The 25,198-nt window shown below is 36.2% G+C and overlaps 1 protein-coding gene across 5 annotated transcripts in view; it reads right to left on the bottom strand.

The window, feature by feature from the left end:
* The window catches only part of CACNA2D3 (calcium voltage-gated channel auxiliary subunit alpha2delta 3), a 478,462-nt gene that overhangs the window by 14,977 nt on the left and 438,287 nt on the right, over positions 1 to 25,198 (bottom strand). For 2 of the 5 annotated variants that reach the window (XM_052777207.1, XM_052777206.1), the window contains 5 exons: positions 23,233 to 23,303; positions 14,045 to 14,120; positions 10,296 to 10,348; positions 8,636 to 8,691; positions 4,662 to 4,773 (listed from right to left, as the gene is read on the bottom strand). In XM_052777207.1, the coding sequence (XP_052633167.1) occupies positions 4,662 to 4,773; positions 8,636 to 8,691; positions 10,296 to 10,348; positions 14,045 to 14,120; positions 23,233 to 23,303 (368 nt within the window). Of the gene's footprint in view, positions 1 to 4,661; positions 4,774 to 8,635; positions 8,692 to 10,295; positions 10,349 to 14,044; positions 14,121 to 15,605; positions 15,652 to 18,929; positions 18,976 to 23,232; positions 23,304 to 25,198 lie in introns of those variants that run through there. The other 3 variants (XR_008233512.1, XR_008233513.1, XM_052777209.1) reach the window with 3 other exon arrangements.

The raw sequence follows: 25,198 nt of genomic DNA, 5'->3' as shown, positions 1-25,198 counted from the left end.
CCTAGCAGTCTGAGCTAACGCTGAAATTAATGGTATTTTCCTAAATGAAGCTAGATGAAAACATCTGAATTCTTATGCAAAAATGAAATTTGCAATTAGAGAAAACTTGTTTTGTTTGTTCTACAAACAGATGAGTGGATATACTAAAAAGATCAGGTAACTTTGGTCAAATATCAAAACAGGCACCATCCTTTCTAATTTATAACAACTTCATCTTTCTAAGGATGCTTTCCTTAGACATTTTTAGTGCTTTTTAAGTATCAGCAATTAAACTTTGCAATGGTGAGGTCACCAGAAGGCAAAAACTGGTAATGTAACCAGTGAGAATTGGTGAAGAACTTTGGTTGACACACTTACTTCTATTAAAAAGTGGCTAACACATTGGGGCAATACCTCATAAAACTGCAAGCAGCATTGAGATGCTTATTTAGCCAAAGACTTCAAATTTAATGTCTAATCAAAAACACATCTCTGAGCAGCACACCACCTTTAAAACCCATACCAAGTGTGTTTGGCATTAGTGTAGTTCCGACTCAACAGAAAGAGTGCCATTTGACATTGATAAAGAAAAAAAGTTTCTCTTTAGAAATTAACTATTTCCGACACTGAATCATAGAATCATAGAATCATTTTGGTTGGAAAAGACCTTCAAGATCATCGAGTCCAACCATTAACCATGCCCCCTAAACCACGCCCTGGAGTACCCTGTCCACTCGCTTTTTGAATACCTCCAGGGATGGTGACTCAACCACTTCCCTGGGCAGCCCATTCCAATGTTTGACAACCCTCTCAGTAAAAAAATTTTTCCTAATTTCTAACCTAAATCTCCCTTGCCTCAACTTGAGGCCATTTCCTCTTGTCCTATCTCCAGCCACCTGACAGAAGAGACCAGCACCCACCTCACTACAACCCCCTTTCAGGCAGTTGTAGAGAGCGATAAGGTCTCCCCTCAGCCTCCTCTTTTCTAGACTGAACAACCCCAGATCCCTCAGCCGCTCCTCATCAGACTTGTGCTCCAGGCCCCTCACCAACTTGGTTGCCCTTCTCTGGACACGCTCCAACACCTCAATGTCTTTCCTGTAGTGAGGGGCCCAAAACTGAACACAGTACTCGAGGTGCGGAAGCTGCCATAGAACATTCAACAGTCTATCACCTGAGTTTTCGGGAAGTAATGCTTTTTTTTTTTTTTTTTTTAGCTTTTTGCTATAAAAGGGAATAGCTTACTGGAAAATATGAAAGCATTTCAGATTTTTAAAAAATCCCAGTTTTTCCTCTCTTGTTGACAGTGCTTAGAAAATGTGGGTTGACTTGTTTTTGATTGCTGTTTGAATAACAGATTAATTTAATAATCGTTGGGATATTGAATAACAAAAAATTATGGGATGGGACAGCCAAACTGTGACCCTAATGACATTCTTATGTTAATTCTTATTTTCTTTTAGGCTCCTGCTTTCTTAATAAAACCTATATTTTCGAAAATTGTTTTTAAACATTGCAAATTATCCCCAAGTAGCATTTATTTTTTGCTAGTGAGAGATAAGTTTACATATAGAGAGTGTATTTTATAGGTCTGTATACATCTAGTGCCCGAGTCAAAGTCCACTTTAGTGTATAGGTGCCCTTCCGTTGATTGAATAAGCTTTCAGAAATGGCTGAAAAGGTGAGCGAGCTATTTATGGAGTAATTACCATGTAGTCCTTTCTACTGTGTGATTTATTTGTGAGGATACTTTGATTTAAATCCAAGCACCCATGATTAAAAATTACGATTGGAAACATTTATAAGAACAAGGCTTATTTTTTTGTAACTACAGTTGGTAAGTGTTCCCCTTGGTAACTGTGAAGTGTGGAGTATTTCTGTAAGACCAGTAACAGCACACCCAGGATGCAATAAGACTGAGCCTCTGACTCTCACTCTGTGACCTTGTTCACTATGACTGTGACTTTGTTAGCAATAACGCAGTATTTGTGCTCCAAAATGTCCTATCTAAGTAACATTATATGGTTTCAATTAACATCAGTCATAATTTTTACTTCTAAGTGACTGCTTTTAGTCTCCTTTTCCATACAAGGGTTCTATAGTAGTACCTGACTGACACTGTAGGAACAAAAGACAGTGACTTGAATAAGTAACTTGTGACACGAACTTTCTTGCAGCAGAGTATTTGCGCAACTTTTTTTGCAAACCTGTTCACAATATACTGAGTTTTCCAGTGTCTTTCAAATAGGTTTGCAATATTAGAGTGGGTGTATATTCAGCTAAATATTTACAAATACCTTCTTCTATTTGTAATCAAGATTTGCAAGTATATATCACAGATTAATCTATAACACGATCCAAGGAGAATGCAGAAAATAATCCCACTGACTCAAACGGATCTGAATCGAGAGCCTAGTGTGCAACAGATGCTGTGCAGATTAACCATTGAACACAGAGTCAGTTCAAGACTCGCTGTATACAAGGTTGAACCCTAATTTTGACTGATTGAGCCCATCATTCTTGAATTACAAGTATTAAGCAATACACTTGCTTGTAAAAATATTTATTGGTATTGAGGCCATGAAACAGAAAACTGGGTCAGAAGATGTAGGTCTACAAAGAACTTTGGGTCAAATTCCTTAGCTGTTCTGCGGGAGAGTGTCCTGGGTTGTAACAGAAATATTTGGAATCCAATACAGTCTGCAATCTTAGATGCAATTTGTAGATTGTTAATGACAGTGGGTAAACGGTATAACGAAGAACTTTCCCATGAGAATCTAATAGTTCTTCTGGATTATTTCTTTAGGTTTTGCCATTGCTTGTGGAGAAAAATAATGGGTGCCTTGAGATCAGTTTGTAACTTACAGGGTTTTCTTTTATTTTTTTGTTCCACTGTGGAACACAAAATGTTTTTCTATGAAAAAGATCTTAGCGCATTATTTTTGAAATACTATAATTTTCACTAAACTCAGTTTCCAGCTCAGTGCTGTCCAAGTATTGCAGAATTGTGTTATTTTTGAAAGTTATTTCCTTTGACCTGAAGTTACTTTAGAAGACAGACTGAAATCTGCATTCCTTTGAGAAAACCTGGTCCTGTTAAATTAATCTTCTTTTCATGGAATCATGTCTGTTTGCAATATTTAAACAGAATCATAGAATCATAGAATGGTTTGGGTTGGAAGAGACCTTCAAGATCAGCTAGTTCCAACCCCCCTGCCATGGGCAGGGACACCTTCCACTAGACCAGGTTGCTCAAAGCTCTGTCCAACCTGGCCTTGAACACTGCCAGGATGTATGGTAATTCGTGGCACAACTTCTCAGTAAACTTCTGCTAAATGATCACAAAATAAGGCTGCTTGAATTCTACAATGCTGGCATGAAGCACTCATAGCAGTGTAACATACATTGTATTTGATATGTCAAGTGGAAAAATCACAGCTTGATTTTGTTGAGTTTGTACTTTTCAGGCAGTGGGACCTATTGTTACACTTAAAGGGTTCCCTAGGAACAATTTACAAAGCACTTTCATACTTCTATCCCACAAAGCCATATAAAACCAATTATTCGTACTAGACATTAATAATTTCCTTACAACTAAAAGTTGGTCAGCAGCAAATTAGAAGTGAATATTAGTACTTAAAATATATCTCCAGTGTACTTACTCCTATTTCCTATTTTAAAATAATGAAGATATTGAGGAGAAAATTTAGGAGCAAGTCCAGAAGCACACCTATTGACTTCAAAGTGAAGAAGTTTTCACATTTATTTGCTAATTGCATATTGATTTAGTCTGGAAAGGGAGAGTTGTAACAATTTTTGTTTAACTTATAAATTCTTCCTGACATTTATATTGATAGACAAATTATTGCCGTTAATACTAATCTCCTTTGCGATGATGACCTCTCAGCATAAAGGAAATCCAATTAAGAGACTTACTGAAGTACAGAAATTTGCATGAACAATACCTATGCAATTCTTCCATTAAAATGTACCATAACTACAGTAAAAATGTCACTGCACATAGGCACTAAATGCAGAAAAAAGACATTTTCAGTATGAAGGAGGAAAGCTAGACTGAAGTCTTTCTCTTCTTTTAACCCTATGAGGGACAACTTTACAGTAGCACTGGTAGAACTGACAAGGCTGCAGCACTGACATGTGAGATTTGTTACTATTAACTCAGCTTCCCAGCACTGAAAGTTTGGAGGATAGATTTAATCTTCTCCCACTCTTTCAGCCTAGCAATTCTAAGAAGGAAACACTGTTTGGCATTCAAGTAAAACACCCAGATCTCACTGTACCACAGGGGAACTTCTAACCTATCCAGCAGGGCTTCAATCCTGGATAGGAGAGCACAAACCTTTTCCTATCTAAGTCTTTACAGAATATGCCCTTAGAATGCTGCCTGTGTCCAGGAAAAGTCTTAAAACATTCACTATTCTTTGAAATTAGTATAAGCCTCTACTGGTTTTACATTTTTTGGTAGAAAATAATAGGCACTGCTTTAATTTAAGAGTATCAAACTTTTAAATGACCCCTGTAATAAGAGAAATGACACCCTGACAGAGGTCATTATATAAGATAAAACATAACAGACTTGTACGTTCTTCAACATAACCTTGAATAATTCAGTTTTATTGCTTTGTCACAAACAGTTGTATAAAAAAATTGAAAGGGCTTACTTGAAACAGTCATCGCAAGCAATATTCCCCGTGGTCTCCTTTATAGTGCGTTCGGAAACAAAAGCTGGATATTCAGTATCACAGGGCTCTAGGGTTTGTTTCAACCTCTGCGCTATAGGCACAGGAAAAAATATCTTGATGTTAACATGGGAAGAACAGCACACAAAATTCTGAACAACATGAGATGCTGCATTACAGAGCTCACAGAGAATGGAAATGTTACTCAGCTTCTGCCACCCTGTGAGATTTCCTAGGCAGTGCATAACACTATTTTTTCAATTAAAAAAAAAAAAAAAGTTTATCCATGGAATGTAATTTTGTAAGACATAATTGTTAAAGTAGTTATTCATCGTTTAGCCATTACCAACCTACTTTACATTTACTCACAAGCTTTTATTCTTTCTCCGTAGATTCAAGATAGACTTACTGTCATTTTAATTTCAGTGATGCTGTGCATCACCAACTATTATGTATGGGGGTTTACATTTATTTGATATCTAAACTGTGGTACATTTCACTGAAGCCAAAACACTTTTTCAGATTAGAGCTTGGGAATCAGAATAACTCTGTGGGTGGGGGGCAGAAGCGGTACTTTGCCCAGAACCAATGCTTGTTATCTCCTTCCCAAAATAGTAATAACTGAGACTCCATAACACTTTTAATCTGAAGCCCTTGCAGTACAAGGGAAAAGAAAGTGTCACTCTTTACATCTTAAAGATTGGGAAATTGAGGTACCAGGAAGCAGTGAGACTGGTTCAAGGTCAAACTACAGGACAGCAGCAAAGCTGGGAACTGAAGGCACCTCTTCTGACTCTCACACTGAGGTATCTGTTGGACAATGTCTCTCCCTCATTCCCTTTCTTTTTCCTCCCCACCCCTTCATTCTTCCTTAACACAGAGATAGACTTGCACATCAGCACAAATGTTAAGCCTATCTTAAACTAATTGCTAAGTGAGAAAACAAGACAAGGTATGACAAAAATAGATTACACTAAACAGGCTCTCAGACTTGACAGATCTTCCATTCAAGATAATCTGTTTCAGAGCCCGTGGTATATCTACTGCACAGTGCCAGGGGAATGACCAAAACTGCATTTGCAATCATGCGCTAGGACATGCATTTCTGAACCATTCATAATTTTTGTATATAATTAAAAAAATATTCCCCCAAATGCACAGATCTCAAGGGAGATACTCAAGTTGGTCAGAAAAGTTTTGTTATCTCTCATGTTTTCACTATCGTTGTGACATGTTCAACAATTTAGCATTTTTTAAAAAATTGTCTGACTAGCTCTACTGCACCTTCTCCCTTTCGCTTCTGTTCTCTTTATCTGTTGCCAAGAATGACTGAAATTTATCACCTGTATTTTGGGTCTACCCTCACTTCTATCAGCATATGGCTTGTGTAACAAAGAGACTGCCAAAGATCCATGTCTCAGATTTCCAGCACCTCGTCAGAGTGCAGAAGGTGATGGGGTTGCCCAAGGTTTAGGGCATCAGTTTCTTCCCTCTCATTTACAAATGTGATTGAGATTACAAGATCTTGTGCGGAAGTATTTTTCATTCTAGGGTTTGGTAAATTGGCAGGTGTGGGGACCCTCTAGGATCTTGGTAATATGAGATGCTCTATTAACGTCACAATTTGAGCAGGAAGCAATTTCCCCATTAGAGGAACTGATCTTCTTCTGAGCTTTGTTAAGCATTGTTAACTAAAAAAAAGTGCAAGTTCATTAGTTTTAATTTCATGAAGTGCAGTCTTAATTATCACAACTCTTAGTGGTAATGTAGCATCTTTACAGAAGAACATACCTAAGCATGTGCTTTTCTCTCCTGCTGACTTCTGTCTTGTGAAATCTCTCTTGCTTTTGCTTTACTAACACATGTTGGTTTCCAAATAACTATCACTTCCTACCTAACCAAATTTGAACTGGGCAAGCAGTACCATAAAAATGATGACATTCCAATGAGCGTGATGAGGGGGTATTTTCAGTACTCTTACTCATCAAAGAAATGGAGCCAGTGAACTGTGTAGTTAAAACTTCACTTTCAACTAAAACATGAATGAAAATTCCTCAATCATGCTTGTCTGTCAAAATGCTGTAATGATAGTTTTGTCTTTAAGAAAAGAAAGGTTGCAAGTTATTAATGCCTATCTTCTGTAGTTAGTGCATGCTTAAAATACAAAACAGACATTAATTTTCATAAGATGAAGAGGGATGCTCTCTTTAAAGGATATTTTCCCTAACATACAATGCAAGTGCTACTGGATGTTTCATGTCAGGATATATTAAGGCACATTTGTACAGTACACTTGAAAAAACATCCAAAAAAGTTACTCATTTCCTACACTGGCTGCTTTGCGCTGTTCTGCAAACACCAAGGACTAAGACTGGCATACCTGCCATTCTTCTTCACATATAAGGAACAGTTTTGCATTTTCTGGGTCTAGCACAGCAAACCCTACTGTCCTTCACAGCCATCAGCATAAAAGACATTTTTCATCATGTTTGGAGAAGTCACTGGAAAGTTAGTCTTGGTTTTTAGAAGACCTGTCTAGGCACTGCTGATTACAAAGCAGCCCCAAAAGCAAACAGTGTCCAGCTGCTTCTCACGAAGCTCTATTTGTGTGTGTGTATCCAATCTACATCGGGCTCATTGCTCGTGTACCAGAAGAATTGGCTTCGGTGGTGCAATGCAGCGTACAGTTTACATCGGCGTGGGAAAGGCTACACTAAGTTCGTGCACCTACATTTCCAGAAGGCTCTTACCAAATCTTCACCTCCCGCAGACACCCATCTCAGCCTCCCCTTCCCCCTACACAGCATTTACAACACGTGAGGCAGTAGCCTGACACGGGCTTTGCCATTTACTGCCGTACTTTCCGGTTGCTCCAGCGTAGATCTTTCTCCTAGAAGAGCTCCAGCATCTTATTACTACAGGGGATACTGGAATATTCCAGGGCACCAGTATGTTCCATTTTCCCCTATACCTTAACTTCAGACAGGATATTATTTTGGCATAAAGACAGCCTAGTATCCAGGCAATTCAACCATAAACCGAAGCCTAAAGGAGCAATTTTATCCCCTGCTTTGCTAAGGAATATGCAAATCTGCACATATGAGGCTGAAGAATTCCGTTTAAATCATTATACCCATAAATGGCACGCAGCATAATTTGCCTATGAAATAGCCAACTGAAGAGCACTGCTCTTGTAAATTAGCCCTTTGCTTTTAAGCAACACTTCTGAAATGCCGTAAAAGGTCTGCTAAAATGTAAAAGACAGTTGACATTGAAAACTTCCAGTTCTTATGGGAACTGTTAAAATTTCATTATTTCAAATGAAGCCTCCACATTTTTAAAAATTATTTTGAGTAAATTGAATTTTAATTCAATTATTTTATTACTTTTAAATGTCTATTTTGAATGGAATGATAAAACAAAATACCGTTTTAACCAGTCTTGTTTAAAAATAAAAGAATAAAATTTGCTATCTTAAGCCTTAAAAATTATTTCATATGAAATTCTATTGAGATGACTATGTTCCTGTGGACTTTTGTTGAAATGGCGTTTTCCAGCACAATAACCCCCCTACATATTACAGCAGCTCTAGAAAAAAAGTAGTATAAGCAGAAAAAGGCTAGTGTAATTGCTTTATTCACACAGACTGTTTTGGAATGAAGGGAAATGTTTTTAAAAAACATATTTAATCATTATCTATTATTTTAACTTTTTCATTATAGTAGTATACTGTATTCCTAGAGTACACACAAACACTTTGTGGTTATTCATAGATCTTCATTCTCTTGTGTTTTGGGAAACATTAACAAAGAAGAGGATGCTGACATGGGAGACAAACTATTGTTATCAGATGTCTATTACTTAATCTAAAACATTTTATGCACACCTGAATTTCTAAAATCCAATTTAATCTAGACATTTCTGCCATTATGGCCAGGAAAAAAAATTACACTTACCTTTTGCTGTTAGATCAGAGTGCCACCAACTGCATAGATTAAATTCCACAAGGAACCTAGAGAAATTATTAGAGTTTTCATATTATCCCACAGAATGTTTTCAAAACACTAAACTGGCAGTAGTTCGATACCATTAATCCTATTTTAAATAAAAGCTAACACAGAATTGAAATTCATGTTATTAGCACAACTCTGGGATTATCAACTACTGCTATTCTCATATTTTCACTGGGTTGTATTTTACCACCGAGAATTTATTCTGAAATTAACCCCATCGATAAATCATAGATTTACTTATTATTAATTTATTGCTCTTATTTGAAGTTTCCATTAAAATTCTCAGTGCATGGCAGCATACAGAATTTTTACTGCTGAACATTATTGAACATTATTTCTTCATGATGGAGGTATTTTGACTCTCTAGTAAAATACTATAGGATTATAACTGTCCTGGCTACAGTACAGGAGCACACATAAAATACATTCTTATATTAATTGTGGGACTAAAATAATAAAACTATTATATTTCTAGGAGCAGAAAAGATTGATTAACCAGTGTCTTATCAACTCTAACTAGCTGTGTAGAGAATGCATTTTCCCACTAAAATATACTGCAATTTCCTTTGAAGAATGGACTGAAATGTCAGTCTATCAGATATTGTAAGTGTAAAGAATGTGAAACCAATATCTAGTTTATCATATGGACATGAAACTACAATACTTATAAACACAGAAAGTTTCTTGAAATTTTTGAAGCTGTTATATGCTAACATCAAAGTCTCATTTTAACATGATTTCTTTCCCTGATATTTACTTTGAAAGCTGCATTTGAGATCAATCTCTGCCCTCTGGCAATAGCCATTCAGTTAATTCTCCTTAACTCTTATTCCAAACTTTGATGAAAGCTCATACAATTTACAATTAAAACAAAATTACTACAAGAAAAAATTAGTTCTATTGCAATGAAGATAAAATTCACTTAAATCTGCAACTCTGCTCTCTGATAAGAACAATAATAAAACATAGAAGTTAATAACACAAGACACATTTTAAGCCTTCCTCTTCTCCATATGATATTTCTCTGTGATTTCTTAGGCAATCTCTCTTAAAGGCAAAGCTTGTTATGTATTAACTGGAAATGTTAGAAGAATTAGGCAAGGTAAAAACATTCAGCAACATCCAGAGTACACCTTATCTGGCATATACTCTAAAAGGTCCATCCTACAGAAATTCATGAAGTGACAAACAATACAGTGAATCACTATAACAGTTTGCTCTATTGACAACAGCCCACCCAAGCAGCATTACAAACAGCCAGACACTTATGTAAAATTTAACAGTAACCACAATAATAAATTTGGTTTGTATATTGCGATCTGCTAGACTTACTGAGCAAAGACATAGGGATATAAGTGAAGACCATGAATAATGTAATAAAAGTGCAACTGTGCATTCATATAGCCAAAATTTTCTCAGATTTTAACAACGCAAAATTGGAAAGCAAAAAATTGTCAAATATTACTATATTTAAAATCATTTAATAAAAGCAGCACAACGTATGTAAAAGGCAAAAAGTACAAATATTCATTAAGTATGCAAAAGTACAAATATTCAGCAATTCATACAAATATTGATGAAGTTCTTGATAAAATTTACTTACAAGACAAGTTCAGTCATAATCCATTTTACTGCAGCAAAGAAGGCATTATAAGGCTGAAGAGAAGCAACTCATTTAATAAAAAGGCAAAACATGCAGTATTTATATCTTAACTGAATTCTTCATGTAAAGACAATGTTATGGATATTCAAATGCATGGGTAGCATGAGAAAAAGAACAATAACTTTTTCTTATGAAGGAGGAAATATTATATTGCATATTAAAATGTATAGTAATGAAATTTCCTTTTAATGTGGTCGGTCATATATGCAGATTATCAGTTGGAAAAGGGAAGTTTTGCAAATGACTCTTAAATCTTTAACCTCTAGGGGTTCCTATTTCCCAGGCTATTGCTGGAGGAACAGCTCTGGTAGATAATATGAGCTTTTCTTAGGCTGCAATTCACAGGCTTGCCTCTCTGTAATGTAAATCTCTTATTCATTGCCTCAGTCTAATTAGGGTAGGGAAAGCTTCTGAAGTTTGAATTGACCTAAATGAAGTTATCTGTGTCATATTGAAGGTCCAGTTGTAAGCACTTTATAGGTAGTTTTTAAGGTTCTTCCCTCCTCCTTCTATTTTTCTGGATCATAACAAATACAGCAAATACTTTGAAAATCCTGTTTACAGTACTTCTGCTACATTTTGAATGTTTTATTTTTGAAAAGAATATCAATAGGATTATTCTTCTATGAATGAATCTCAGGCAGAAAAGTCAGTTTCCAGAAATTTGGAAAGGAATCTATCCTTCTCTCACTCATTTGTGTTAGGGTCTCCTAGTTACATGAAATTTTGCAGGCTTTTTAGATTCCCTATCAACAGAGTATTTTAGCACATGTAAGAAGTCATATCGACTTTAACAGAACTACTCAGATATCTAAAATCATGCTTAACTGTCCCAAATCAGCACCTTACTGAAGCGGTGCCATTTGGCACAGCGGTAACTGGCCATTTAAAGTTTTCAGAGGCCACAAAGAGCATTTCTGCACAGGGCTGATAACTCAGAGAGCCAATGAACTAGTGTCAGTTAGTGGCATGAAAGGCTGAAATAGCAAGCCAGCAGAATGCATAATGCCTGAGACACTAAAGATTTTCACCTGTTAAGGACTGTCTTATAGGAAAAGATAAAAAATTACAAGTCTTTCCTAGAGAAGAAAAGAAAACAAAATTTCATCCTTGTAGGACATCTTATTTATTTTTATTCCAAATCAGAAAACCTGAAATTTCACACCCAACTTTGTTGCATACTTTGGTTTTCATAATAACAAATGATTTAATGTAAAATAATATATTTATTATTACTTATGAACAATACATATTTACTGTAAAATACACTATGTATTATAAAATTATTTTAATATGAGAACTAAAAAAAATTTTAAAACTCAATATATCTGAAAAAAATTTCAATAATATGAACAGAAAATGAGAAAAATAATTTGTTTCAAAATTTTAGTGGAAAAACATTTCATTACATTGATATAAACGCATTCTCATGAAATGTAATTTTACCAAGACAGCCTTTTCCACTCAAAGACTGTTCCTTCAAAAACTTCAGCAAAAAAATGCAGGAGTTTTAGTCTATGTATCTAAACCATCATTGAGAGCCAAAGCAATTGAGCTGGGTGACTCTATGGCACTGATACACTTGCAACAAAGTGGTTCTATAGAGAGTTACCTAGGACTTGAATAAATTAAAACAAGAAAATATGCTAAATAACAAAGTATCTGGATATCTTTTAAGAAGCAGTCCTATACTGGTAAAGAAATGGACCAGATGATCTATAAATCTAGTCCTTCCCTAATTTATCATTTTAGTCCCACATCTTAAAAAGCTACGATAGAAAGAGGGGTCCAGCCCTGACACCTGTTTTCCATGATTTTGGCAAAATGTTGTGATAGATCCTTTAGTAGTCATACAGTCTTTGATGCCTATGCTCCACTTTTATGCTGTTTAACATATGAACTTTTTAAAGAGTCTCAGTCTTGTCCCTATATCTATTCCTGTATTTGTAAAACCATAATTCTCAAAAGAAAAGATAAACATTTGTGAACAAACATTTTGCTTATGTAGAAACTGTACTGAATACTGCCTACTAACCTGATCTATATGTACAAAACTGGGCATAAAAAAGGAAAAAAATATTTTTGAGGAATCTAGCCCTACCTGTTTTTAATGCAAGTTCTCTTTATACTTTCTCTGTAGTGATGGTTATTAGAAGTGACTGAGTCAACAAGAAAATAGTAACATGACCAAAGCTCTGCCCATCTTTCATGCTGAACATCACAAAAACTCACTTGAGGTTTAAAGAAGAGTTTGGCTATCTTTAAAAAAATAAAGAACATGCTCGCCATGTCTCAGTGTATCCCACAACAGTTGCAGTTTTTTCTCCATAAACACAGCCTGGACAAAAATTGGAATAGTGAAAATCTCTTGCATTAAAGCCCACTTGTAAGAGAGAAATACTTCAGCTCTACATTCTGGGTGCTTATGTAAACTGAGATGAAGCCCCAAGCCTTGGGATGGAAGGTTGTTGCTAAGAGTTGTGATATATTTTAAAATTTTTCATGTAAATGTGATTCACAGCATGCTGTTCTATTTCACTGGTAATTTAAGTCTCATTGCACAGTCTGGGACTTATTATTATGTCAAGATAGTCTTTTTTCAGGTTCAGGCTTTAGCGGATAACAGACTGATAAGTGCAGTAAATCCAAGTTTGCAGGTATTTGAAAAACAGAAAGTCATGAAAATATGTAAATGAAAACATCCCAAAATGCATATGATTATTAAACCATAGAAGCTATACATAGATATTTGGAAGTTGCCAGAACTTTGATATTTACTCAACAGTTTAACTATGTGTAGGCTTATTTTTTCTAGCGAGATCCCTCTGCATTTAAAAATACTATCAGATAACTTTTCCAGACTGGTAAAATCGCCAGTGTTTTGCTGTCATTTTACATAAGAATTTTTCATGCTAATACTATCCTATAGTTGTTAAAATGGTTCCTTTTTAATATGCAAAAATTATACTTTATCTAACACCTTATCAGTTCTGATAGATAGTAGTCAGTACAGCATATACATGATTATAAAACACCCTTGGGGTTATTACATAGATATATGATTTAGCAACAAGGAAGCATTGCTCTTGCAAGACCCAGCTTGACTCTAATCAGGCCTTGCAGAGGGACGGGGCTTGTATTCAGATCTGATCTCAAGACAAGGATTTAAAAGCATTGGCATTCTACTTTAAAAGAGATCTTCTTTAAATATTAAGGAAAGAAAAAAACTGTTAAAATCACTGACTTGTATGCCTTGCCAATGAACCAATCCTTCCATCTAAAAAAAAAAAATCTCAATTTTTAATTTGAATTACATTTCTGCATGCATGTATGTGTTTAAATACAGAAAAGGTATATGTGATTCCAGCCCCCCAAACAAAGCACAATCTATAGCCAAATTTACAAAGTCCTAAGAAGGAGGATTCATATGGTACAAAGAACGTTCTGACAGAACCTCAGAAATGGTGGCCCAGCATTAAAGATGATTGTGTAACTATTTGAACTTGAAAATGCTTAACACTTTGCATTTGTTTATAATGAACCATTCATTCCTTGTATGCACTAGGATAAACGCAAGAGCTGTAAGCATTCCAAATCAAAATAATGGGCTTACAATGGCCATGAGATATTTGCAACAATTTTCTTTGATGATTGCATGGAAAGGTGCTCAGAAAATTTACTATACTTACGTCCAATAAGCTATGGGCACTGTCGCTACTCTCTTTGTTTGTTCTACACATGGCCTGGTAGTCATAAAGTGTAATTCTACAGAGAAGAACAGAAAACTGCTTGACTAAAAGAAGAAAACACAGTGGAATAAAAATGATGATATGGAACAGTCTGCCCACAAAGTAGACAGGAAAATAAAAATTGTAACAGCAGCAGGGAAAAGAGGGAAAGGGATCATTAAAATACAGGTTACACAAAGGAGAATAAAGGTAAGAAACACTGTGAAAACTTTGTAAGGATTTTATCAGACTACAGAACAAAGCAAAAGCGTAACTGGGAGAAACCAGGGAAGATACATACAGTGTAACACACAATGATATAAACAATGCGAGGAGGAGGAGAATACACATTCAACATGATGCTTAAACAATCGGTTCTGGACTAAGTTCAGCACATTTAGCCCCAGAAAGTGAAAGAACCTATGCATTTGAGGGGCTTCTCACAACAGACCACTCTTGAACTCCAGTAAAAGCAGAAAGACACTTCTACAGTTCCAGCATCTCAGTGCACAACTAATTTGCAAAAACACAGTGGTGCTTCCGAAGAAGATAGAGGTGGGATTTCAGTGTATTCACAGTACAGATAATTGAAGCAGGATGGGTTTACTTTTGCTTCTTTTCATGAGGGCCAAATATTCCACGTCAGGTACCTGCTGTAATCAACATATGCTGGAAGCCTCCTCAGATGCATAGTAAACAGGGAAATTTCTTTCTGCTTGTGATTTTACTCATCATTGATACACTTCAGAGATCTAAATGTAAAATCCAGAACTCAGAGATAGTATATGGAATTGTGATTATTTCTCTAAATCTGTCTGTCCATAGAACAATTAATTAACTATATCCATCCACATAAAAAGCATTTAACATCTATAGCAGATGTAAAGAATCTTTAGCTGATAAGTTGCAACAAGTGTAAATATATAAAAGTTGCTAGTATTATTTGAACATATGCATTTGACTTTTGCATCATCAGAGGGACAAAGGAACACAATTGGACGTAGATGGTTTCTAGATGTATGAGATGGGACTTCAACATTTTGCAATGTGTGCCTTGCTTCTAAGTGAAGAGGAAAGGAGAGCACACAAATTCAGCTACGGAAAGGATGTCCCAGAAGCTGCCAAAACCAGGTCATGAAATGCATTCAGCATCACCATGAGGCATTCTGCACTGCATGCCATGAAACGTTGCAACCTGTACCAATAAAATGTTGGAATCCGTTGTGGTAGAAACCGTATATAATTTTTCTGATCTAATTTTGTGACAGCAACCATCACTAAAAGCTTCTTTATTATGCCTATATTTTCTTTTTGGCTTACAGGCAAAATATCTAATATATTGGATCTCGCAGCTTCAACTAAACATTTAGTGCATGGTCATACTGCTTACATTATTAATTTTATCTTATATTCAGAATAGAAATGGCTAGGAAGCCATTGTTTTGTGGACTGGCAGAGAGAGGCACATGGTAGACACACGCATAACTAGAGACCTAAACATGGGTGTAAGTTGAACACTGACCATATTTGGCAGAATCACGCCCACAGCCAGATCCGCGCACACAGATCTGCCAAGACAAACAGAGCAGTACATGGTGTAAGCTGTGCTGCCTGTGTGGCATGCAGTAATACACCACTTTCCCTAGCTTTTTTTTCCTTTATTTTTTTCCCCCTTTAACCATGGTCAGAATCCAGCCCCTGTAAGGTAATCTCTACAGCTCAGCCTTTCCAGTCTCAGCTGGCTCAACTATTGTATTCCTCTAGATCCAAGGACTGTGTTGCAAGTCCACTTGGACCTCCTAGTGATGGTGGCAAGTGATAAGCACACAGACAAGGGCAGTTTACAGATGTTAATGTGATCTCTACAGGGTAGTCAAGGAATTCTATGTGGATGAAATGGTCCCATCCTGCTTCATTCAATATCTAGTGTTACAGGTAGAATAGCATTCAGGTTCATCTTTATTCTTTCTAAGTGGCTTTTCAATATAGTAAGTTTGGTGACTGTTTGTTTGGTGTTTGGAAGTGCAGTCGATTTCTTAACTTTCAATTTCATACAGCAGAACTGCTTGGTCAACCTGTGGACTTCATCATTCTGCTAAGAAGTGTTAATCAAATACTATTTTAGTGTGCCATGTGGAACATCTGTTATAATTTGAAATTCACTTCAATATATTGGAAAAAGCCTTTCCCCCCCCTTAATATTTGTACTTGTATTACATTTCTTAAGTAATTATTACATTGTAATAGATGTAATAGTTTCAATAAATGTCATTAAAAGTTTCAAAAACATCATTAAAAGATTGAAATATGTACTCACACAAATAATCAGAAATATAATTAATATTGCACGCTGACATGCTCGATTTTTTTTTTTTTAGTAGATTGTCTTATTGTATCGTAGGGAGTATACAACAAGCTAAGATTGCACTATGAGCAAGGGGAACAAAGATATTAAAATGTATGTAGCTAAAAAAAAGGTCATTTAACGGGGAAAGAAATACTAAACTTTAGAGCAATGGCAGAAGGGAAGAGTTGTAATAAGCAACCTCAAAACCATTGTGGAACACTGCAAAATTGTTGTTTGGAAATGCTTGAACATCATCTGTGGATGTTATTATAATGAGTTTAATTTTAGTAAATATATTTGAAGGTGTTTCCAGTGTGAAGATTCTGGTTCAGGAACAAACTAGAAAACAGATAATGTATCCAGGTTAAAAAAAACAAAGAAGCAAATCCTTAGAAAGGTACATGGCAGACAGATTTCTTAACAAAAGCCTGGAATGAGTTTTGGTTTTTGAACAATGTATTCCCATCACAGTCACTGTCAAAGTGGGCAAGTTCAACACCTATCTGAAAGTTTCTAAAGATTCAAACAACTGTAACACAGGATGTGCAAAATATGCCAGTGAAAGCATTATTGAGAAATGATCGTAAAAGATCTGATTCTTCCACGCTAAAAACAAATAGGAATTTTGCAACACACGTCAAAGGTCAGTGGATGAAGCCCATAACCATGTTGAAATCTGAACACTGCAACATACTGAATCAATTCTGGATTCTCTGCCACTATGAATGGTACTAGAGCAATGGTACTATAAATGGGTTCCAAGACATTCACAAATTCAAATCCAGTTTTGTTTTGGTTTTAGTCTTGTAAATGTAATAGGAAGGTAAAAGCCTTCCAGCCCTATTCCTTATAAAAGCTACTATAGTATTTGTAATCAAAACAGTGGCCTAAGACACTGTGGTGCTTCTGTGTTCAGGTGTCATTTCCAGAGTGTTATTTTATTGCCAACATCTTTCTGCGATTTTAGAAACTAAGCTTTCTTCTCACTCAGACAGACTGAACTCAGTGCTGCAGAAAGAAAGGCTTCCAGATTACCCTTTCTGAAGTGATTGTATCTCAGTTTTAAATAACTGTTTGCAGCTAACCGTATCCTGTTCAACTGACTATAGTTAGTGAACATAACTTCCTGCTTCCCACGATCTAATTTTAAGTCCATCTAGATGCCCAAATCCATGCTACGTATTACAGCACCTCACAGGAGAGCTTTGCTCTTGCTACAGATAACATGCTTGAGACTTTCGGACATCACCACGCTGTTAACTGCCCATATTTCCACACCTGGTCACTGAAGTCTACAGAGCAACTGTTTTCAACATCAGTCATAGGACAAACATGGACTATATGCCATCACCTTTAACTACTGGAAAATAACTTACCAAAAACTAAATGTGCACCTCCATTGTATATAACTTCAGGGGCCAAATACATTTCAGTGAAAACCTTTTTATTGTCAATTTCCTGATATAGTAAATTCCAGTCTTGTACTTTGCAATGTACTTACAATTGAGTATGAACCTCGTTCGAGAAAATTAAATTTCTAAGACCTACCAGAAGCACAGGCTATATTAACAGATGTACTCTATTACTTTCAGCTAGATTTTCAGCACACCTATGGATTTCTACTTGGGAGTGTAAAATACCATCACTGACAATTATAACAGCTGAATGATCTTCAATGCATAAAATTTCAAATGTTTTGTCACCAGCTCAAGATTTGGGGGTTTTCATATCATGTGTAGGAAAATTAGCTTTTCACCATGGAAGAAAATGTCAAGTCCATAGAAAAAAAGGAAGAAGTGTTCCAAAGTACCAAGCAAAGGAAGCCAATAGTACAGGAAGCCCTAATTACTGACGCTATGCTTTACTCAGTAGTCTACGTAAAACTTAATGGTGACTACAGCTCACTTGTGGTGGAAGGATGTTCATTAACTCAGACACAAGACATGCAGCTGTCTGGCATTCTCGCAAGGAGGGACAGTGTTGAATGGTATGAAGAGAAAACTACTTTCTAGAGAGGGTCCTTGTGGGGAGGTAGCAGGGCACTGTAAGAAATCCCATACTGTTGCTGCTCTGGCTCTCGCACCTTCATTGACGGACAGATTATTAGTGTCCAGAAGCTGTCAGACTAATACCTTTCAGCACCAAGAAAATCAATGAAAAGCATAAAAATAAATTACAGCATTTTGACAAAACAAACTTGTCATCACATATCTTTGCCTTTATTGTTCAGCTGCTCCCAATTGTCAAGGTGCTCCAAAGCATAACATGTATAAAAAGTACAACTCAACCTGTATTTCCAGTATACAGAATGACAACTCATTTACATAGCACACATGCCTGTGTTTCTCCTTAAGTGGGTAAAATGATTCCCATATACTAATACACTGCATTAAATCAGTGGCAATATCTACAGAGATATAAACTCTAACAATGCCCAAACTCAGTTTTAAGACATTAAGTTTAGATGTCAAATGGACAAAATATGAGCAGAAAACATACCACACAGCAGTGCGGGAGTTTCAGAGCACAGGTACCAGATTCACATCTGGTAAATGCAAAAAAAAAAAAAAAAAAATCAGAACAGGGCTCTTCTTGTTGGTAATGACAAGAGGGAAGTGACAGATATTGTTTGGTCCTTTTGTACCTACTTGGAAACCTGTACTAGACAGTCTGCTATATTGCTGCCTTTCTGACAGCTGTTTTGTTGGTGAAAATGGAATGTCATTCTTCAGGGCAGTACAATTACAGATTATTCATTTAGAAATTGAAGATCAAGGGTGCAGGCATCATACATGCTCTGCAGTGCACATGATGCTAATACAGAAGATAATTATTGGAAATAGTCTGCTCATTTTCCTACCTTGAATGTCTTCTGCCTGCCCATACAAAAAATGCCTATTCATCTACCTGACTGTTTTTTGTGGTATTCATGTCATAAATGTAAGGTATATTTTGAGCTTACTTTTTCTTTTACTAAATAAATCATCACTAAAGATAGGGAAATTTTTTATAATATAAGAACCGCTACATTGAAGAACTGCTGCATCACAGTTGTATTTGTCCAACACCAAATCCACTAACTCCAATTTGAATTGATCCTTCAGTCTATCACCGATCTTCTCCAAAGTATACATCTACATTCAGAAACACTGACAAATTAATAGAAGGTCAAATCGATGACTATAAAAATCAACATGAAAATAAACACAAATTTTAAATATAGGTGTCCATTTAACACCTTCATCAAAAATTTAAGAATATCTTATTGAAATGAATGCTTAAATAAGAAAGAGTGGCCTAAACTAAACAGAAAAATATCCTTCCTTTGGAGGCTGTGCTGCCTCAGTGGAAATCAGCATCCTGTTGGTGAGCAACTAGTTACTGTTTTCATGATTTGGCTTTAAGAATGTTCTGCTCTTTGCAGGTAGCTTGGTAAAGAGTTCTGATTTTTTTTACAATCTTACAACCTGGAGGCAAAACACTTGCTAGGTTTTGCTTATAAAGCAAATCAAGACAGAGAGATGAAAGTCTGCCCCTATGTGCATGCATTTGGAGAACAGAGGTGAAGGATTTGGACTGTCCCGTGCTATAAGGGCACAGAGAGTAGGCATTCTTCACTAAGAATCATGTGAGTAAAGGTAAAGGAACAGAGCCAGAAAAACTGAGAAACAAGAGAAGCTCTGAGAGCAACAAGAACTTATTTGAGCGAGCCTTAGCATCTGGGAAAGCTGGAATTCAGGGGTGCACCATTTCAGTCATATATCCTGACAACATGATTAAATACCAAAGCATAGATTCTTCTTCAGAGGCCAAGAGGATGCCTGGTGGAAACAGAACTGTTAAGAGGAAATGATGCTGTTTCCATATTTGTCTTATAGAATTGCTTAGTTTTCCTCCTACTGGAAAGGATGAAAGGGTTTTGAAGTCAAGAGATACATAATTTTCTCTTACAGATTTATTAAGTTCCTTTCTTTGGGAATCTCATTGCTCTGATAGCCCTTAATTTTTCTGATATTAATGTGGGGTTTTTTAGATTTTCATGCTTTGAGCAGTTGAATCTATTTTTCACTGTTTTTATGTAAACAAAGTGCTGAGGAAACTATAAAGAAACTTTTTTCCAACTTATGTGAAGCAGATACTTTTCCATAAGCACATACTAATTTATTTAATAATAGATTGAAATTATATTCAAATTATTTAACTGTGTGCAATATTCAGGGTATAAGATAAACATAATTTTGCTAAATTAAATCACACAACATGTCACGTTGCTGTGGAGGCACTGATATAATTTTTCTCCCTAAACATAAAACCTATAAACTAAGAAAATATACATACATACATATGCACACATTATTCAAAAGAAGTACTGAGTTTAAAGAAATTGAGAAGGGAAGAAGGTATTTAAGTTCATTTTAAAAAATAAACAGCAAACACAAAAATTGAATTTCATCCTGCTGCAGGTTGAAAAGAAATATAGTCAGCAGCAAACAACCCCCTTTTGTTTAACACTTCCAGCTCAATCCTAAAAAGAACTTCTATATCCCTCCAAATTAGTGGTAGCTGAGAGAACGCACAAAGGGTTATTTCATTCCTTTTGTGGACAGAGAGCCTGAAAGCTGGCATGAATCAGTGAGGTGGTAGTGCATATCTGCACTGCCACTCAGATTAGTGGTGCAAAAGGAAGAAAGGACTCCCATCCCCATGGTTACTGGGGATGTTAGGAAACTCTTCTACAGGGAAGATCAGGCACTGTAGAACCTTCTACTTCTAAACTAAATGAAAAAGGAGCAAGACCGGATCAAACAGGGCAAAGCTATGTAACTCACCTGCTGGACAGTAAATGCCACGTAAGAAGCAAATTGCAAGAAAGGTTGGCTCCGGATATTATCAGAATAAAAGGCTAAAGAACAGAGCTTGCTCTCTGATTTTGTCTCTGTGGTAAGAGCAGCAATCACCAGTATAATGCATGCAACATCTATATTGTGCTCTCTGGGAAATGGTACTGGCAGTAGATATTTCCACTGCATTATTCAGTGCTTTTTTTCTCTCCTTCTTATTCCTTATAAATAAATTTTGGAAAAGCAAAACACAACGCCACCCAAACAAATTAGTAATCTTAAAAATACGGTAAATGTGTCTGACTATTTTTCATGAGAGCTAGCAAAGATTTCTTCTTCATATTGCTGGACTAATTTATTTTAAAGGCCTCATCTAGGACAGCTCAAAGACAGTTTTTGTTTTGTTTTCTTGTTGTTGCTGCACAGAACTATCTGCTGTACAGCAAGAAAAGCAGGTGGCTCATTTAGTGCAATTGCACCACTTTGATTCTCTCCCATTTTTAATTGATTGCCAATTGCCAATTTATTGTGTTTAAATAATCGGCTCATTGTGTTTACATTTTTTTTAGCGTGCAGCTCAGTTGCACTGAGCTAGTGGCTTCATTATCTGTAACTCCCTCAGAGCTCAAGACCAGCAAAATCATAAGCCAATGATGCACGTCAAATTGGCGCCCGCCGCAGTTTAGATGGAATACTCGAGCCACGCAGTCTTTGTTTTCTCAATGGTGGTGCATACTACCATCAATATTCTGTTTGAAATGCTTTGCTAGGCAGGACAAAACAAATTGGGACAAATTAAAGCGTTATCCCTTGATTGTGACTGTATGGTTTTGTTTGCATTAAATAAAATGCTTCATCTCTTGTATAAACAGATCTTTTCATCGGAGAACCCAGTCTACAAATATGTATTACTTCATTTCCTTTTACAGCATATGTTAAGAATGTAGTGCTAAACACAAAAAGGTTGCCACCCTCAGAAAACTAGGATTTGGGATGATTCAGTGAGTGCTAGATCTTTCCATTTCAGGTCAGTCATTTACTGGGAGTGGTATTCAGCTATAATGCGCAGAGGCAGCATGGAAAGCTTTCTGCCTTTAAGAGCGCTGGTTTACCAAGGAAGCACACAAACCATCTGTTTTGGGAGGGTCTCTATACACCCTCGCATGTAATAACTAAATTCAGTGGTTGATGCGATCAGTGATGTGTCATTTTTTTATACTAGAAATGCATAGGAAAATAAAAGGGAAAAGTGTAATATGTATGGTCAGCACTTCTCTCATGCTGTAAGAGGACAAAAGGGTAAGGAACAGTTCTTAGACCATGTGAAAGCCATGAAGACTCCAGTGTTGAGTTACAGGTTAAAGGGAAAAGTTCTTTTTTACTTCCCCAGGATGCATAATTTATTTCAAAGGACAACACATAAAATCACTATTCGTTTTTATTGTCATCACGATAGTAAGACCAGGTCAACAGTCACAACAATGTGCAAAGGTGAGTTAGCATGTGAATGAAAATGATTTACTGGAAGAACACTCCTCCCCTTTAACAGTAGGGCATTTTGCACTACCTAGTTTGAGCAATCTCCAACTTTTTACAGGTCAAAATGTTTAATGTTGCATCAATGATCTGCTTTAGAGCCATTTAAAACTGTTCAGTAGTACATATGGCCCAATCCTTTTTCCGCTTGAGCACAGCAGGAACAGGAGAGGCGCTCAGCTTTAGCATCGTAAGCAAATAAACTGTTCTTTTTAACAAGAAACACACTGTAGGCTGTCTCCAATACTCTTAACATTCAATGTGCATGGCATCGAGTTACACTCAGATCATATGGAAAAGAGGTATAAATGAGAATCCAGCCACACTGCCAGTCTTGGCCTTCTTTTACATGACTTTGGGTTAGTTTTATTTCATTTTGTTGTTACAACATTTTTTAAGAGAGAGAAAGTTGAGTTAATTCTTACCTCTTAAAGGAGCCCATTGTTAGTAACTTGTTCATCACAGCCCCTTCAACCTCCCCAAAAAAGTAACCAGTCTATAAGGGGAAAATGCAAGAAATTACCAGAAGCGTAGATAAATGCAAAACAACGCTAGATGCAATTTAAACTGGCATATTCTAGGATCTGACAAGAGTGGCTTTGCAGTTACATAGATAGGTTTTCAGGACTACTGCTACATAAAAACTGAAGAGGACTTCACAGTCATGGCAAGTTACAGGGATTACATTATTACCCCAGAGCAGATGCGAGAGCTTAAACAATATATTGAGGTACATTATATAACATCTAATATCAGAAATAAAAGCCATCCAAACCTAAAGCTTGTAAAGAAAACACACTAATCTGATCACAAACCCTTGTGATTAAAATGTTACTCAAAAAAGATATAAACAGGTTGTGAGAGGATTTAATAAACAGTCATTAAAAAGCATTGTTTATAATTCCTGCATGACCTGTTTAAGGAGCTGGAACAGTACTTTTCATCAATCCTATAAATTTTAACTCCATTCAGAGTCATTTCATACTTAAAACCACTCAGCCTGATGAATTACTCATTTTGTCCTTGTTCAGTAGATGTGGACTAATAAAAATAAATCTCTGTTGAGAAAAACAAACATTCATCTTACAAATTTGGTATGTAATACGGAAGTGACTCCATCATCCGCAGCCATTCATATGACAGTGGAAAATCTTGCATGCACAGCATTTTTCTAGTTTGGGAAGACATTTTTTATTTTAGACCCTCGACTCCCAGAAGGATTGGGTATGTTCTCTGCATTGTTTAAAGGGAGAAATCCCACAATTTATGGGGGGGGGAAAGGGCACTACACTCTCAAATTGCATGGATTCCATAGGTTTTGTATGAACTAAACCCCAATTCCATTACAAGGAACTTAGCTGACCTCAAGTATGCACCTGGGAGTTCGCAGGCAGAAAAGTTACAGCCCTAGCCAAAAATAGGCATTCCTCCACCTAAAAAGCAAGTATTGCCTTTTTTTTTTTTTACTCAGGGGAAACTTGGAACATTTTCCAAAACATGCGGGTGTGTAAAGTCTCGTAAAGTCTCCTAGAAACAAGAGGAACATTTGTAGCTTATGTGACTAAAAAAACTACCTTCAATAGCCCTAGCTGACTGATGAAGAAAGATTATCCTAACTATTGGAGAGGCAGTCAATGTCAAAAAACCTAAACCATAAATGACTAGTATAACCTTAGATACTAATAAACCTGATTTATCAAGTTGTGCTTCAGTCTTATAAAGACATTTCAGTGACAGTTCTCTCCACAAAAGCTCCATTTGTAAATGCTAGTTCTCGCGCAAAGCAGTAACACACAGATTATCATTAATTTTTAATATATCAGGATTTAGTTGCAATTCAGATGAAGAACAAGATGCTTAGAGCAGTTCATGTCATTTTTAGAAAAAAAGCGCTGAAGCAACCCCAGACAGGTAATTGATAATGTGCCACCCCACTTCCCTACTCCTTCTCTATCCACAATAAATATAGAGTATATACATACACACACACATATAAAAATAAACCTCCACTATTGTAATTATCATAATCTTACTACAGCGTTATAGAAACATAGAGACAACCTTACTGTCCATTTTAGGCTTAGATCCGTCATAAATAAAAAAACTAGGCCATAACACATTTCTAGCCTAGTTCTGGTCCAACGGTTGTCCACGCTATATTCTTCAAAGGAATATGTAATGGCTAGTATCAGGTAACCTACCAAAGGAAAAATCTCTTCCTAATCATATTTATTGGCTGTAGCCAACTATCAACTAGCAAATCAGTTACACAAGCCACAACTCAGTACATGTGAATAATAACAACAGGGTGAATAATGAGACAAAAATGTTTAAATGTATCAAGATTATTCTACAATGAACGTTTTTCTTAGGTCATTGCTCAACTAAGTA

This window comes from Harpia harpyja, chromosome Z (genome assembly GCF_026419915.1).
Source record: "Harpia harpyja isolate bHarHar1 chromosome Z, bHarHar1 primary haplotype, whole genome shotgun sequence".
Classification (NCBI taxonomy): domain Eukaryota; kingdom Metazoa; phylum Chordata; class Aves; order Accipitriformes; family Accipitridae; genus Harpia; species Harpia harpyja.
Note: the sequence above shows the minus strand (reverse complement) of the source record. Positions and strands in the feature narration are given on the sequence as shown.